We start from the raw sequence: 17,552 nt of genomic DNA on the forward strand, positions 1-17,552 counted from the left end.
ACAAAATAAGCAATTGATACATTAACCATAGAAGTTAAAAGATAATACAATTTGATCTGTCCTAGCAAAGATGGTGAATAGGCAAAATCATGGTGAATCGTTGGAGTGAGTAATAAAATGAGGAAAAAATCATTTTCCTTATTGGCTTCATACCCCAAATGAAGATCTAGTAATTGAAATTAAAGAGAAAAAATGATGAGATAACCCTAACTAATTTTCACATAATGCAATCACCAAAACTTCCATATCATTAGCATCAACCAAGAGAAATCCAAAATTTTTAGAAAAAAACATACCCATGAGCATCACACACAATCTTCAACTTGGCTTTGAAAACAATTAAAAGTATCCGATTTCAGAGAACAAATTTTGTCACTACTAATATCAGCAAAGATAACTCATCGATTCAACTTGTTTGAGTTTCGCAACAAATTTCAATATTATTAACACAAAAATCTTGAAACAAATTTATATTCAATTGAAAGATTGAGCAGTGTATTTTTTTGGGTTTTCAAGTTTAAATAATAGAGAAAGAAGAAGGACATCCCAGAAAAAAAATGAAGGAATAGAAAAGGTAGAGTACGCTCGACATTTTAATAGTTAGCAATTAAATTAGTTATAACATAATTCTGTATTTAAGAGTCGCTAGCCAGTGCTCCTCATTCTTTGTTGGTTGTTGCTCTGCGAAAGCGTTGAGGTTGTTGAGTTTGGAGTATTTTATAAATTGAAATCTTAAACATGTTTAAATTATTTCTCGCTTTAGGGTTGTCCTATTTTCAAAGGAAATTCCGTCGGATTTTCTATAGAAATTTATTAGAACAGAGTTTGAGAATCAAGGCCGTGTTATAATAGTTAATTTGAATTGAATAGAAATGGGAGTTGAGTTCCACACTCTCCGATGTAGTTCGGTGAGTGTGATGGTAATAGTTCGGGTTATCTTGACCAAGGTTTCTTATGTTGTGCTTAATCCTCTATAAGCTGGTCGGGAGAATTCAGGTTGTTACAGTCAAAGGCTTAGAATTATTGATTTTAAACACTTCTACCTTTTCCCTTAAACTCTATGGTCAATGAACTAGTGCAAACATTAATTTTAGTGTAGGACATTTCCAAGAAAGGTCTCCGCAAAAGGATGGGGGTGGAGAGACATGCTTATCAGGTTCCATGTCCAACACATAAAAATCAAAAGGGAATTGTGATTTACCAACTTTAACTAACACATCCTCTACTTTACCCCTAGGATAAACACTGGATCTATTAGCTAACTAAATTATCACACCCGTTTTATGCAAATTACTAAGTTTTAAGACTTATACAATGAATATAGAATCACATTAATTGATGCACCTAAGTCTAACATGGCTTTTGGAAACATGGTATCACCTATAGTACAAGGGAATGTAAACATGGCTGGTTCATTACACTTATGAGGTAATCTCTTTGGAAAGATAGCAGAGACATGCTTACTAGCTTGCACTCTCTACACTGCCTTTTATTTTTGCTTTATTTTCTAAGTACACAATTCTATAAGGAGCTTAGCATACCTAGTTACTTGATTCAAAGCATGAAAAAAAGGAAATGTTTGCCTCACTTTAACGGAAGGTTTCGTAGATGTATTTGTTGTACTCCACCTTTCGAGTTTCTCTCAATGCCTCAGGAAATGGTGGCTCTAGTTCATATGGTGGAGGAGGTGATTTTTGGACTCACTCCTCTTGTTGAGGTGGTGATGATTTCAGATTCAATGTTAATTCGTGCAGAATCACCTCTTCCTCGATCTCTTTGTCTCGGACCACCAATCTCTCGTTGCTTGCTATCTCCGTTTCACTTCTGAATGTGATATAACTCACGTCTATTTTAGGATTGAGCTCTATTTGGGATGGAAATCTCATTTAATGCATAGTATCTAACTTGGTTACAATTCGTACAAGTTGGCTTTCTTGGCTCTCCAAGTTCTTGATGCTCGGTCGAGTTTCTTGTGGAACTACACCATGTTAGTCACATTTTTAGTTTAAATATTTAACATTCTACAGGGGACATGCTAGAGCTTGATCCTTGGCCTTGGGGCCTAGGAATAGGGTGTAGTGGTGGCCTTTTATAGTGCTAATGTTGTTGCTGATCACCAAATCCTGAAGTTAGAATGAACTCTCCACCCTTCCTTGGAAGTATGGGAGTAGGGATCATGTCTCTTATAAGGATTGCTATCCCCTGCCCAGGATAGACCAGCTGGTGGACTCCACTAGCGGGCACGCGTTGCTAAGCTTCATGGACGCGTTCTCGGGGTACCAGCATCTTAGCCTACTGGAGGCAGACAGAAAGAAAACAAGATTCATAACAGATAGTGGGGTGTATAATTACAAAGCAATGGCATCTGGCCTCCGAAACCCAGGAGTCACGTACCAAAAGCTGGTTGATAAGGTCTTTGCGGACCAGAAAGGACGAAACATAGAGGTGTACGTGGATGATTCTATCGTGAAAAGTAAAATAGAAGGGGATCATCTGATCGACCTCGAGGAAACCTTCGGTACATTGAAAAAAATATAAAACGAAGCTCAACCCAAAGAAATGTGTCTTTGGAGTAAGGGCCGGGAAGTTTCTGGGGTTCATGGTAAGTAAGCGAGGAATAGACGCGGATCCAGATAAAGTCCGAGCAATCATTGATCTGACTGAGCCAAAAAGCGTCAAATATATATAGAGACTGACGGGAAGAATGTCAGCCTTAACCTGGTTTATCTCGAAGTCGGCCGATAAAGACTTACCACTCTTCATATATATTGTTGACGGGGATTAAGAAATTCGAATGGGGAAAAGAGCAGAGTGAAGCCTTCTGAGCAGTTAAGGAGCACTTGAGAAGTCTGCCAACTATAACAAGGCTCGAGACGGGAGACACATTGCAGTTATATATATCAACCTCTCCCTAAACAATCGCGGCCATGTTATTGGTGGATAAGGAAAAGAAGCAGCAGCCTGTATACTTTGTCAGCCACATTCTCAACGGTGCAGAAAGTCGTTACCAGTTGGTAGAGAAAATAGCACTAGAAGTCATCATAGCGGCAAGGAAGCTAAGGCCTTATTTTGATTGCCATCCTATCAAGGTCTTGACCAATCAGCCGTTAGAAAAAGCTTTGCATAATATGGACAGTTTAGATCATTTACTGTAGTGTGAGTTATCAGAGTATGACATCAAGTACAAACCGGGAACCGCTATCAAGGCACGGGCGTTAGCGGACTTCATAGTAGGAGCTTCATATGAAGAACATGAGGTGAACGAGAAAGAAACTTGGTTCTTAGAAGTCGATTGATCTTCGACAGTAAGTCATGCTGGTGCCGGGATCGTAAACAATCCCAAAAGGGAATACTTACGAGTACGCGATAAAGTTTGCTTTCCCGGCATCAAATAACGAATCCGAGTACGAGCCAGCTATCGCTGGTCTCAAAATGTGTATAGCAGCAGGAGCAAAAAGTGTATCTTTAAAAACGGACTCACAGCTTGTGAGTGGTCAGCTCCTAGGGGAATTCAAAGTTAGAGAAGCGAACATGCAGAAGTACGTGGAGAAAGCTAAGGAAATAATTTCCCAGTTAGAGCAATTTGAAATACAGGCTATTCCTAGAGCTGAGAACGTAAAAGCAGACGCTTTATCAAAATTGGTTAGCTCAGATTCGTTCAGCATTGAGAAAACTGTTACGGTCGACATCTTAAAAGATAAAAAGCATCACAAAGAAAGTAGTGACCGTCAACAGTATAAACCAACAAGGGGAATGGTTCAGTGAGCTGGTGGAATACAATCTAACAAAAACGGTTCCTAGGGATTAGATGTCCGCAAAGAAGTTAAAGCGGCAGGCAAGCTGGTACATAATATATCAAGGGGAATTGTACAAAAATTCATTCAGCCTACCAATATTAAAATGTGCAATGGTGGAAGAGTCCGTGAAGATTATGGAGGAATTACACGAGAGTGTCTGTGGAAATCATATAGGAGAAAAGCTCTGGCATTGAAGGCATTGAGAGCAGGTTTCTATTGGCCAAGTATGTTAGCGGATGCTTAGAGTTACGTAAAAAATATGACAAGTACCAGAGATTTGCTCCCGTAATAAACAGACTCGCCAATGATTTGCAACCTATTATGTGTCCAATACCATTTGCCCAATGGGGGATGGACATCCTTGGACCATTCACGACCGTGACAGGGGGCAGGCGATTTCTCATTGTAGAGATTGACTATTTCGCGAAGTGGATATAAGCTCAGCCAACAGCAAAAATAAAAACAAATACGAAAGTTCATCTGGCAGAATATCATAACCAGAATTGGAATTCCCATGGCTATCGTTTTTTATCAGGGCATCCGATTTGATTGCCGGGCAATACAAGTGTTCTTAACGGACTTAAGGGTAAAATTTGCTTACTCAGCAATCTGTCACCTTCAGAGGAATGGGAAAGATGAGGCCGCCAACAAGCAGATATTAAATACTCTAAAGAAAAAGCTGGATGAGTACAAGGGAAGATAGGCCGAGATGGTACCATTAGTGGTATGAGCAAATAGGACATCCGAAAAGGAAGCAACAAGAGAAAGTCATTTCAAATTGGCCTTTGGCGCCGAAGCAGTGTTGCCGGTAGAGGTAGGGTTTTCCTCCTATCGGATAAAACACAAGATCCTGGAGCAGAATGCTCAGGCGCTTAAGGAAAATCTGGACTTATTCACAAAGTAAGGCTGATGGCAGAACTGAGAGCAGCAACATTTAAAGATAGGATCAGTAAAGCCTATAACAGAAAAGTGCTAGAAAGGCCGCTAGAAGTTGGTGATTTAGTCCTACGAAGAACATCTGTCACCTAGGGATGAAAATATCCAGTGGATGACCCGCTCACCCGGTCCATCTGCGTTAAGAAAGCGGGTGAAAACCCGAGATAAACGGATGAAAAGCGGGTGACGGATAACCGGGTGACAGATCCGGGTGAAATTTTTTCATCCATCACCCGATCCACCAACCGTTTATCACCCGATCCATCACCCGTTTTTGTTATATATATATATATATATATAATTGTTTTAATAACTCAATAGCCCAAAAGTTACCATATGGTAATATAACCCTCTAACTCTCAACACCCTAACATCATTCACTATCTCACTTCCCCAGCCACCATCTCTAGTCTCCTTCTCTCTCTTCATGTCTTCCTCTTCAATTGTCGCCGGAAAACGTCAAACTCGCCGGAAAAAGAAGCCAAATAACTTAATTAAACTCTTCTTAAGTTACTTTGTCAAGTAAAATTACTTTTTTTTTGTAAGAATTTTGAGTTAGATCTAGTTTTGGGCCACCTCTTCAAATGAATCGTGGTGAATGTTAAGAATAATAAAGGGGATTTGCTTTGTTTTACTCATGCAGCTTCTGTTGTTTTTGTTTGAATGCTATTGCTGCTTTTTTTTTTTTTTTTTTTTTGTATGTAAGCATGAAGTATGCTTCTCTTTCTTGCTTAAGAGACTCGGGTGCAGAACTAAAAAGTAAATATGTTCCTACTGTTGGTTTCTCGATATTCTGTAGACGTTAAGCACAAAACCTCTGACATGTTTATAATAGTTAATATGCGGCATTCTTAAGAATCTACACTTTTCTATGTTTCATTCTCATTAATGTTTATAATGTTAATTTACTGATAAGGAAAGGATTTAGTGGAGGAAAATGTTGAAGGGGGAAAATCTAGCTATTGCAATTGGACTCAAACTACTGTACAAATTTGTAAAGAGTAGCACATACTCTTGGTACTTTACCATAAACAAGTTTAATATCTGTTTAGTAATATAATATTTGTGGCTGTATATTAATTAATTGAAGTTTGGATTTAATTATTTGATGTTATTGATATTATGTATTTATTATTATTTTAATTTTAACATAGTTCATCCGATTATCACCCGACCCATCCGTTTCACCCGTAGGTGATGGATGGATGAATTCGGGTGGATGTTTGACCGGGTGATGGATGGATCGAGTGGGATGGATGGATGCGGGTGATGGATGTGGGTGATGGTCCACCCGCCCCGAACCCGATCCATTTCCATCTCTACTGCCACCGATAAAGCACATTCAGAGGGAAAGCTAACGACTAATTGGGAAGGGCCCTAAACCATAGCCAAGAAGCTCACTCTTGGCTCCTTTATATTGAAAGGAATGGATGATAAAAAGCTGAAGAATTGTTGGAATGCTAGCGTCCTCAAAAAGTTTTACGTTTGAAATATGATATGTAATCGGCCAAGAGCCATCTTTGTCATATAAATAATACGAATGGTCGCAAGCGTTCTATCCATCTTATTTCTTATTTTTATGTGAAAAATCATCATGTTGTTAAATTAGACATTGGCCATATAACATACCTAAAAATAAAAAATATATAGCCAAATGACAGGCTCCAAGCACACTAACGGCTATATAACAGGCCCAATGTAAAAAAATATAGCCAAATGACAGGCTCCAAGCACACTAATGACCATATAACAGGCCTAGTGCAAACAATTAGCCAAATGACAGGCTCAAAGCACCCTAACGGCCATATAAAAGGCCTATTGCAAATAACAAGCCAAATGACAGGTTGTGTAATAGCGGCCATATGACATCCGTAATACGAATCATAGCCAAATGACAGGCAAGTATGATAACAACCACATAACAGGCTAAACGCAAAATTTAGTATGTTGCAAGAATTAAAGGTTTTTCACGACCTATAATCGCAATAACTATTCACGACCTCATATCTCATCTTGGATATGTTCGTTGTAATAAAAAGAGAAATATAAAAGCAACATTATATTACGAATTAAGGCAACCATTAAAAAAGGCACTTGAAAATTCAGAACAAAAAATTGCAGTTATAAAGTATCAAGTTACATGCCATAATGGGCTGAATACAAAAACATAATATTACAATTAAAGCTACAAAATTAAAGGTTGTTAGAAGCCACAGAAGATCTCGGAGATGATCGCCAAAATTTTCAAGAAGGTGGCTCTTCTTTATCCGTAGTGGCCAGCAGGAGGTTGGCAATCACATCCTCAGAACATATGAAGGGTTCACCTTCAAGAGGACGTGTATGAACGCCTTCAGCAAAGGCGACCTCCATGTGCTCCCAATCCAGAGTTGGATGGGTATGGAAGACACAGGTCTTAGCGGCCATTCATCCCCCATCATATCTCTCCCCCAGGAGCCCGACAAACTCTTCGGACTTCTTGAAGTCCGCAACAGCAAGGCGACTGGCATCAGCTTTGGCCTTCTCAATAGCAGCAGTCGCCTCCTCTTTAGCAGCCTTCAAGGCCAGCTCCAATTCATCAATTTTATTCTCGGCCTCTTGCAACTTCTCGGCCTTTAGGCGGAGGTCCACCAACTCTGTGTCAGCTTTGGCCTTGGCCGTCTTCTTAGCAGTCATGTCCAACTGCAGCTTACAACACGAGCCTCAGCAGCTTTGAACTTAGACCGATAGTCGTTGCTGACTTGCTCAAAGCACGCTGATACTCTACATATTGCTCTATCGGCTCCACAACAGAGTTGTTGGCATGTAAAAAGAAAAGAGAAGAGAAAAAGAAGTTAAAAAAAAGACGATAAGAAACTTAGCACATCTAAATCATGTGTAAGCTGGGCTGTTGGCGCCACCAGCTTATCGGCCGGACAGTCTATTGGCAGTTGGAGGCCTTTAAGAAGTCGATAGCCCAAAGTGTCGCCATTAGCAAGGATATCTGCATAAAGAGACTCATCCTCACTCACATCCCAACTCGGTCGGTACAACTGTATGGGAGTAGTAGGGGGCGAAAGAAGGCAGACTTAATGGTATCACAAAGGGTTATCTCCTTCTTTTCAATCCATTCGTGGATCTAAGAGAAGATTCCCAGATCCACATCCGAGAGAAAATTCGGAGCGCTGAGAATCTCATAAATTCTCTAGTGCATGGACGAGCCGAACCCCAATGCCGTCCTAATACTACTAATAGCAGCATCGAGAGGAGACATCTGAGGAATGGCGAGAGCTGAATCCAGGACAGGAGAGTCCACAATTTGGACATCAAGACCAACAACTGGCGTCTTAGACGCAGAAGCAACCTCCATAGCAGGCCGCTTGTGAGGGTCCTCCACTTCAGCTTCCCTGGGGCGCATACGGCCAACACTACTGCCTCCCCTGTTGACTGGTACCTGAAAAACTGGTTGAGAAAGGGTATGGTCCCCCTGCCAGGGGCGCGACCTTGAGTTAGCCCTGCACGACGGATAGAATGCCCGGCAGTGCGACCACCATGGCCGCGGTCGGCACCTCGCGGACCTCTAGTAAGGCCGTGAACGGTGTCGTAATAAAAAATGGGATCTTACGGAATTTGAGACATTGGTTTTAAATCTTCGTCCAAACCTAACTCCTCAAGATCCAAACTACCGGCACCTGCAAGAAATCAAGAACAAATTAGCTACATTGATACAAAAATAAACATAGCATTTGCCAAGTCCTATGTCGGACCAAGAGTCAGGGAACACACCTTCAGGGTGAGTCTGACATAGGAATAGGGCAGACAACGGCTCATTCCCGAGAATGTACTTAGCATTTGGAAGCCAAGTACATGGAATTTATGCCTTAGCATCATCGCCACCCTCAACGACTACACTCCCCACATCAGACTCAAAGGTTGCTTGCTCGGCCGCAGATAAACCGTAGGAGGGAACATCCTCCATCATGGGGATCAGCTTCGTGAAATGTTGGCGAAGAGAAAAAGTGGTCGGCACCTTCAACCAGTAAAAAGCTGGCTGCCAACCTTTCGACCCAGTCACCTTGGGGTAGACGGTTAACTTATTTTTCCCTGTCAACAATGACCACCAAGCCTTCTCAATAGACTCGTTCCTCCACAACCAATGAAGCCGGCAGAAAAGGTTGAGAGTCTCGGGGAAATCCAAGAACCGGCATACCCAGATGTAAGAAATAAGAATCCTAACGGCTAGTGGGGTTAGTTGGGCGAGACAAATATTAAAGGCTTTTAAAATTTTCACCAACACAAGGTCTAGGGGAAAACGTAGCCCAAATCCGTCACGCCAATTCTTGCAGATGGTCACTGTTTTCGGACCGCTGCTATAATCCAAGGGCAACTAAACCCTAGAATGCAGAACATCATCCCGGTTAGGAATAAGCTCAGGACGAGAAGTGGGAGCCATGAGAGAGCTTTCCCAATGGCAATCTAGATGCGAAGAACAGTCGGCTCCCGGCCAAAAGTAAAAGGACCAGGGCCAGCCTTGTCCATGTTGGCAATCGAATCTTTGTCTGAACTTAAATCAATAACAGGAGGATGAGTAGGGCCGACATCTCGAGCAAGACGGTCGTAAAAGTTAGTGTCCGCCATGACCCCGACATCCGCTAGGCTATCAAGCCAAGCATGTTCCCTCGAGGGTTGAACATCAAGTCCGAGAACAGCATCAGGCGGGGGATTACTAACAATCCTACGAGCTAAAATTTGATGTCTCAACTCTCTAAGCGTCTGCTTATCACCACTCATCCTCGCGGACAAATATTGAGTTGTCAGGTTTTCTTGCTCAGGGGTAGAGCGGTCATTTAGAAACTTAGACCTAAGCTCTTTCGCCATATCGGTCGTAAGGGGAAAGGGAGCTAGAAGGCGAGTCCTTCCTTCCATAGGGCCAGAAATTGACGAACTTTGTCCGCTATCAGGGGAAGACGGTTCACTTTTAAACATAAATTCATTACTTAAGGTTTTTTGACTATCTGAATGGCCTGACATAGTTCTAAGTAATGAAAGTACAACGAAAAACTAATTAAAGGGGTTTTGAAATTGGTACCTGAAGGAAAATTCGCCGGAAGGCCTTCCAAAGTACAAAAGAAGTATCCCAAGATGCAGCAGAAAGAAAATTTCAGTCCAACGACGCTGGAGAACCATAAAACTCACCGGAGGAAAAGTCGAAGCAGGAAAAACTAAACCCTCGAGCAAAACCCAGAAAAGAACCGAAATTAGGGGAAATTCCTCAAAAGCTGTGAATGAAATGTGGTAAAATGCCTTTTTGGAGAAATTTGAGAAAGAAAGATGATGTCTTCATTAGAAAAAAGCTTCGAAGTTATTGGAAAACAAAAAACTAGAGAAAAGGGTTGAAGAAAGACGAACAAGTTGAATAAAAAATAAAGAAAAGGAAATTTTGCTTTTAAATACCAAAATAGACGGCGGTGATGAAAAAAACGCATCAACAGCTATACGCCAAATGTCACCTCTATAGCACACCCTAATAAATAAAGAGGGGGTAAAACGAGCGGGATTCCAGAAACACTAATGATTACACTTTTTGAAATCTACAACTTATCCCACGTCAACACGTGGTAACATCAGGGGAGCTACCCAAAAGAGCATGCAAAATTCATTCACGTCCTCAAAGTCAACATCAATGACGGTCACGACCCCCAATGATGTTGGGGGGCTAGTTGTATAGGTAGCAGCCAAGTCAACTGTCGGACACGTCCTGGAGTCCCACAAGAAACACTTCAAGACACGAACTCATCAGAAAGGAACAAATCCTCCTTGTTAAAGGACTGAGACGACTCTCGCAGCCATCGAAAAGGACAAAATAAGGGAATCTTCCATCCAATCAGACTTGTCATAGTCGTACACGTGTCAAAGGATTACTCATCCTGTTAGATGAATAGTACTACTATGAATAGTTCAATGGTACTATTTCTGTAGGTACATTCTCTCATACTAAAAATAGCTTATCCCTCTAGCTTTCTCTCTCTAGATCTTCATTGGACACTTGCTGACTTGAGTGTCGGAGGGGGATTTATCGCATCCCCCCGAGGGTAGCTCACATTTGTTATCTTGCAGCTCACCACTCCCGAACAAGCCTTGATTACTGATGGACTTCTCTTAGGTCCGCCACCGTTTCACAACCGAAACACGCTTTATATTGGTTGTGTCGAGTAAACCATTGATTAATATATATACTCATGATAAATGCTTCACACTTCTTCGTCAGCAAATGGGATTATATCTAATGTGATAAAACAAAGAAAAAAATTGCTTTGTCAGGAAGATGGCTGATTGCTATAAACTTAAGCACAAGTAACATAACTAAAATTATTGAATGCCTGTTCAACAAATAAACTCAATCAACTTTGTTCCCAAAGCAAGACATTACTGTGCGTCGAAAATTAGCTGATGACAACAAAAGATTCAAAGTGCGGCAAGACATTCTTTATATATGAAAATAAAACAAGAGGCTGGTGTTATGGCAAGTAACATGTAGTAGCATATATAATGCGAAATCAAAGCTTTCAGATAACTGCAAAAACCAAACTCTCCTCTATTTGCTTCACTTTTTTACTTAAGCCTGAATTAACTATTCTTAGCTCCATGAATATTCAAGTAATCTTACTATTATTATTATTTGTTACATTGAATTCATGTTCTCTTATCAAAAGTTTGCAGCACCCGCTAGACCCTCTAAGCCCTAAAGAGATCAATAAAATTAGAACTATAATACAAAATTCTCATCTCAAAACCCTTTCTAATTTAACCTACCACTTTCTGGATGTTGAAGAACCAAACAAAGATGATGTTTTACATTGGCTATCATCACCAGAAAGAAAAGAAAATCGCTTTTCTCGTCGCGCCAAGGTGGTGGTCATAGGTGGTAGACAAACACATGAACTCATAGTAGACTTATCAAAAGGGCTAATTGAGTCAAACCATGCTCACAATGGTCATGGTTACGCTTCACTCACATTCGAAGAGCTTCTTCAAGCAAGCTTACTCTCAAAAAAAGACCCTAAGTTCTTAAATTCCCTCACAAGAAGAAATCTTAACATCTCTCAAGTTTCATGCCTTCCTCTCACAAAAGGTTGGTTTGGAGAAGTTATGTCAAGAAGAGAAGTTAAGATTACATGTTTTTATAGAAATGGAACTACTAATATTTATGCTAGGCCTATTAATGGGATAACCATAGTATTTGATCTGGAATTAATGAAGGTTACAAAATATATGGATCGTTATCGAGCTCCATTGCCTACGGCTGAAGGTACCGAGTTCCATGCACGTCGACTTGAGCCCGGCCCAACTTATCCTAACACAACAAATAGTAAATTTAGTATCCAAGGTAATGTGATTAGATGGGGTGATTGGAAATTTCATGTTGCATTTAATTCAAGAGCAGGAATGATTATATCTACTGCTTCCATATATGATTCAAAGGAAAAAAGGTATAGGAGGGTTTTATACAGAGGTCATGTTTCTGAGACGTTTGTACCATACATGGATCCGACTGAAGATTGGTATTATAGGACGTTCATGGACGTTGGCGAATTCGGGTTCGGAAAAGCAGCAGATAGCCTTCAACCATTTATTGATTGTCCAGGAAATGCTAAATTTATTGATGGCTATTTGATTGATGCTTTGGGTATGCCTAATAAGCTTCCTAGAGCTATATGCTTATTTGAAAGGTATTCTGGTGATGTTGCTTGGAGACATACTGAAATTGGAGTTCCTGGAAAAGTGGTAAATACTATGTTTCTTTATAGTACAATAATTTTTCAACTTTTTTATTCCCTCTATCTGAAATTAGTTGATTTATTTATTTTTTTTATTTTTTTAAAGAACTTTCAGAACAATAGCTAGGTAAGTGAAATGAAATAGTAGAAAATAAGATAGTTGACTGCATGTGAGATTTGAGAACCAATATAAGAGTAAAAAAAATGAGGATTTGTTATTGATAAGGGTATGTTGCATTTAAATTAGGAAAATATAAGAACAGAAAATAGCAAGTACATTGAGAGGAAGGTTTGGTAATCCTGTCCACCTTTGGTTTTAGTAGATGAGAAATGATTATATTTTTTTATGTTTTGAATCAGTGTTGCCAACAAAAATAAGAAGCTAGCACCATGTGGGATCAATGTACTCGTGTGAGGCAATTTATACAATACAAGAAAAACCGATGGATCGGATCAATCTAACCCTTATTATATATAATTGGGAAATATGTATGGTCACATGGTGTGAGAATATTCAAGTACAAATGAAAGTTTGTTACGTAGTATTTTATTGTTGCTCAACATTTTTTACTATTGATCTTTTGCAGATAAGAAATGGAGAGCCAGAAGTTACACTGGTTGCAAGGATGATAGCTACAGTTGGAAATTATGACTATATTCTTGATTGGGAGTTTAGGCAAACTGGTTCCATCACAGTCGGGGTATGGTTTTAGTATTTGATTTGATTACTTAACTCTTATTCGATTATCTTTGTTTTACCCATTGTCAAAAAAAAAAAAAAAAAAATCTTATTCGATTCATCTTAACGGTTTAATTTTTTTCCAAATTGAAAATTATGGCTATAAAAATAAAGTAAAAAGGTAACAGAAATGCTAGTGCGTGAGCCTTAGAGCACCATTATTCACGATCTTAAACAAATATCATCCCGCTCTCTTTTTAACTTTCCCTCTCTAAAATATAACATCCCACAATCTTTTTGCACCTATCCTCTTAACCATTAACAAAAAAAAAAAAAAATCATCCCAGCTATTTTTTCTTCTCTATCACTCTCTCTTACTTTTTGACCCCACCCAACTACTTTTCTCTATCTTACTCTTTACTTTTTATTTTTTTGAAGCGTAAAAATGAAAGATAATTTCATATAAAATAACCAAAATTAGATAAAATCAGTAAATCGCTGAAAAAAGTTATCCAGAATTTAGCAAAACGGGTCTCTATTTATAGAGTTCGGAAAAATAGAGTCATTGGTGTTTCTTTAAATTTATTTTTTCACTTTGTATTTTTCAAAATAAAATCGTTTGGAAAATTTACAACAATTACTATATTATTATAATTGGAACTTCCATTATATAATTCATACTACTGCACTACTTTAAAACTTATTATTATTTTTAAAAAAATTTATGAATAAAAATTATAATATATTGAAAGTATACCTGAGATTAATCCAACAATATATATGGTCAAGGTCGTTATATACAGTGAAAAAGTCAAAGCATTGTACCTTTTAAATGAAGAATTTGTCAAAAGCCATCTTTTATAATCACTTTTTGCGAGAAAACCACCTATTACTGGACATAAAAAAATTCATACTCTGGATGTTTCTAGATTCGTCTGAACATATATTTTTCAATTATGAACTTTTTATAATATTTACCTTGTTTATATTGAAAGATGATGCATGGTTAAAGTTCTCCATCAGCAAAGCTTCAAAGTTAAACGTTATACATTAAATAGAATCAGAAGTGATAATATTTTAATACTCACTTCTTGAGAATGGCATTCATAAGATCCCAAATTTGACCCCAAAAATCAAAGGAAAAATTGATAGGAATGACTTCAACTATGGACATTCCGCGCGCCATTTTCAATTCCAAATAAGGATGTTTATTTAGCGGTACCAACTATGCATTATTTTTGCCGAAATGAGTCTCAACAGGTTATTGATTTGCTACAACAAGTAAAACACTTTTTTTCTTTTTCTTTCGCCAAAACCTTTTTCTTCCTCCTCCTCCACCTCTTTCTCACTCCTCCATCTACCATGTTCTTCTCTATCCTGGACCCTTCCTCCTAACTGGTTTTAGGTTTCCTCCCTCTTTCTCTCTCCTCCCTGCCACTCTCTCCTCTTCCCTTCCCTGCAACTCCCTCCTCCTCCCTTGCAACCCGACCCACCTCCGTAACCCCATCCCCTATTGTTACCCCCCCCCCCCCCAAAATTTTCTCTACTTTGCTTTCAAGCTCCTCTACACAATTAAAAGGAACAGCCCAATTCCAAAAATTGGATTTTGAATTCAGTTTTTATCCGATTATCTTTCACGCCTATTCTCATCTAAGAATTGGTCTTATGAAAATTGAACCTTATGAACATATATTATTTAGTCAAAAATAGATTATATATTAGTTTAAAATGATTACAATAAAATCTTCTCATATAAGAATTGTTCTTATTATATTGTTAAATTTAATAATGTGAACCATATTAAATGACACATACAACAATATAAAAAAGGGGATAAATTATTAGGATTATTTTTCTTATACGTTTTTAAGCTTTCACTAAAAAGTGGTGCACTATCATAGCCTATAATTATAAGAAAGAGTGATAAACAATTTATGTAACGCAAAATTTTGCTTCTCGAAATTTGCCAAAATTATAAGAAAAAGGAATAATTGAAATTGATAGTTCCAATTTTCAGTCATTATAAAATAATTTCAACTTTATTATCTTGTAGTAATCCCAATTTTATAGCATAGATTCTCAAACTAATTCGAACTACTATCACTTTTCATGTACCCAATACATTCAAAATGGTTTAGTGATGGCAAGAAAAGGAAAGGTTTGGATTGATTTGAGAAACAACTTCTTAAAATTGACATTATTTTAAAATAATTTAACGTTGACATTATTTTAAAAAAACTAGTAAAAGTCGAGATTATTCATGTTAAATTTTCTAAGAAAAAGTGGTATATAAAAGTCTATTTTAACAAATTTGGCTTTTACTTGTGCATGAATATTATAGCAAAATATCAGATATTATTCATCTAACTTTAATTACAACAGGTTGGATTAACGGGAGTATTAGAAATGAAGGCAACATCCTATACATCAACTGACCAAATAACAGAAGACGTTTACGGCACCTTGGTAGCACCCAACACAATCGCCGTCCACCACGATCACTTCGTCACATATTATCTGGACCTCGACGTCGACGGTAGCGAAAACTCCTTCGTAAGATCTTCGTTACAGACAGAGAGAGTAAGGGGATTTCCATCGCCTAGGAAAAGCTATTGGAGTATAAAGAAGAAAGTATTGAAAAGAGAAGCCGATGCAAAAATACGGCTTGGCTCGGAGCCAGCTGAGTTGATCATGGTGAATCCTAATAAGAAAACTAATGTCGGAAATCCAGTTGGTTACCGACTAATCACGGGACAACCAGCTTATTCTCTTCTTGCTGATGATGATTATCCTCAAATGCGTAATGCTTATACCAAGTATCAGGTCTGGGTGATTCCTTATAATAAGTCAGAAAGGTGGGCTGGTGGCTTTTATGCGGATCAAAGCCATGGGCTTGACGGCCTAGCTGTATGGACCCGCAGGTAATGTTAAAACATATACTCAGTTTTTGACATTTATGCCCATATATTAGTTGCAACTTGCAACGTTCATTTTTTTGGCTTATATTTTTTCTTTCTCCTTAGTCCTAGCACATTTTTTTGTGTCCCTCCATTTACCTCCCATTCTTGATTTTTGTGAACATTTCAATTTGCAATGATTAAATACGGAGAAAATATAGTTTCTTTTTTAATAAAATTGGTAAGAAAAAAAATCTTATAAGCTGTCCTCCAACAACCCCATTGAAAGACCTATTATAAGCTAGACATCCCCCAAAATCCTCCTATCCCCGTTAAATTCCAAGCAAATACTTGTGGTAGGATTGTAGGAATTGAACTCTATACTTTGCTAAGGAAGATGTTACATTTTTGGACTTTGATGCTATATGATTGCGTACTTCAATTTGACCAATTGTTTACACTGCATCTTCGTAAAATAAACATAGGAAATTTGCAGTTTTATGAGATCTAACTATAGTGTCACATTTTTTTAAAAGAATTGTGAATTTGTATTGCAAAGACTCACTCTAGTAAAATAGAAATACAGAAGTACTATTTGCTAATTCATCTTAATGAAAATTAAAAATAATAATCAGTTACCAATGTGTATTAGATGTAATCATTAGTTATAGGATTTAATCAATCCTTTCATGAGCCTATGCCGTACCTTTAATAAATAAATATTTGGATTACTTAAAAACTTAAAAAAGGCTCTATCTTAAAACCAATTGGTAAAAATATGATGATAAGTTGAATATTGCATCCCAAGATTAGAGAAGTGTTTTATTTCGTTTCTCTTATTCAATATCAGACAACTCCATAGATTTTACATGAGATCCTAATACGATGTAAATCTCAATGTCACTTTTTTCAAGTGATCGTATCTCAATGTAAGTTCATTAACTGGTTAGTTGTCCAAACACTATCCATAACGTTGTGTCCTTTAATTAATCTGACATGTCATGTATAAACATTGTTGTGATGAATATATCTGGGAGATTTTTAAACACCGTCCAAAATTTCTTAAAGTCCCCTCAAATCACACTTGAAATACAGTTTTATCCTTAACTTTCTCTTTCATCCTCACTATTATTAAACTCCCATCATTACCCAAACAACCACCACCGAAACCAAACCAACTATCATCGAAACCACACATACCACCAATTAAACCACGCATAACCACCAATGAAAACAAAAAAATAGCCTCCTCCACCACTGGAACGTCCAGCCATGGTCGAAATGTCCTGGCTAGACGTTTTCGCCATGGAGGAAACATCCTGGCCAGGACATTTCCACCATGGTCGGAACGTCCGACCGGATGTTCCAGTGGTGGAGGCCAATTTTTTTGTGGTATATGTGGCTTGTTCGTGCGGGTTGCAGGGGGTGGGGAGCTGTTGTTGGGGTGGGGGCCTGCTAGTGGGTGGATGAAGGGTGGTGGAGGGGGCCT

General features: G+C 38.4%; 1 protein-coding gene across 1 annotated transcript in view; it reads left to right on the top strand.

Moving 5' to 3' along the window:
- Positions 1-11,221: 11,221 nt before the first annotated feature.
- The window catches only part of LOC104884038 (primary amine oxidase 1), a 7,475-nt gene continuing 1,144 nt past the window's right edge, over positions 11,222-17,552 (top strand). The window contains exons 1-3 of the mRNA XM_010668629.3: positions 11,222-12,494; positions 13,075-13,188; positions 15,549-16,087. Coding sequence (XP_010666931.2) covers positions 11,259-12,494; positions 13,075-13,188; positions 15,549-16,087 — 1,889 coding nt within the window. The 5' untranslated portion in view covers positions 11,222-11,258. The remainder of the gene's footprint in view (positions 12,495-13,074; positions 13,189-15,548; positions 16,088-17,552) is intronic.

The sequence above is a fragment of the Beta vulgaris genome, chromosome 3, assembly GCF_026745355.1.
Source record: "Beta vulgaris subsp. vulgaris cultivar EL10 chromosome 3, EL10.2, whole genome shotgun sequence".
Lineage (NCBI taxonomy): Eukaryota > Viridiplantae > Streptophyta > Magnoliopsida > Caryophyllales > Amaranthaceae > Beta > Beta vulgaris.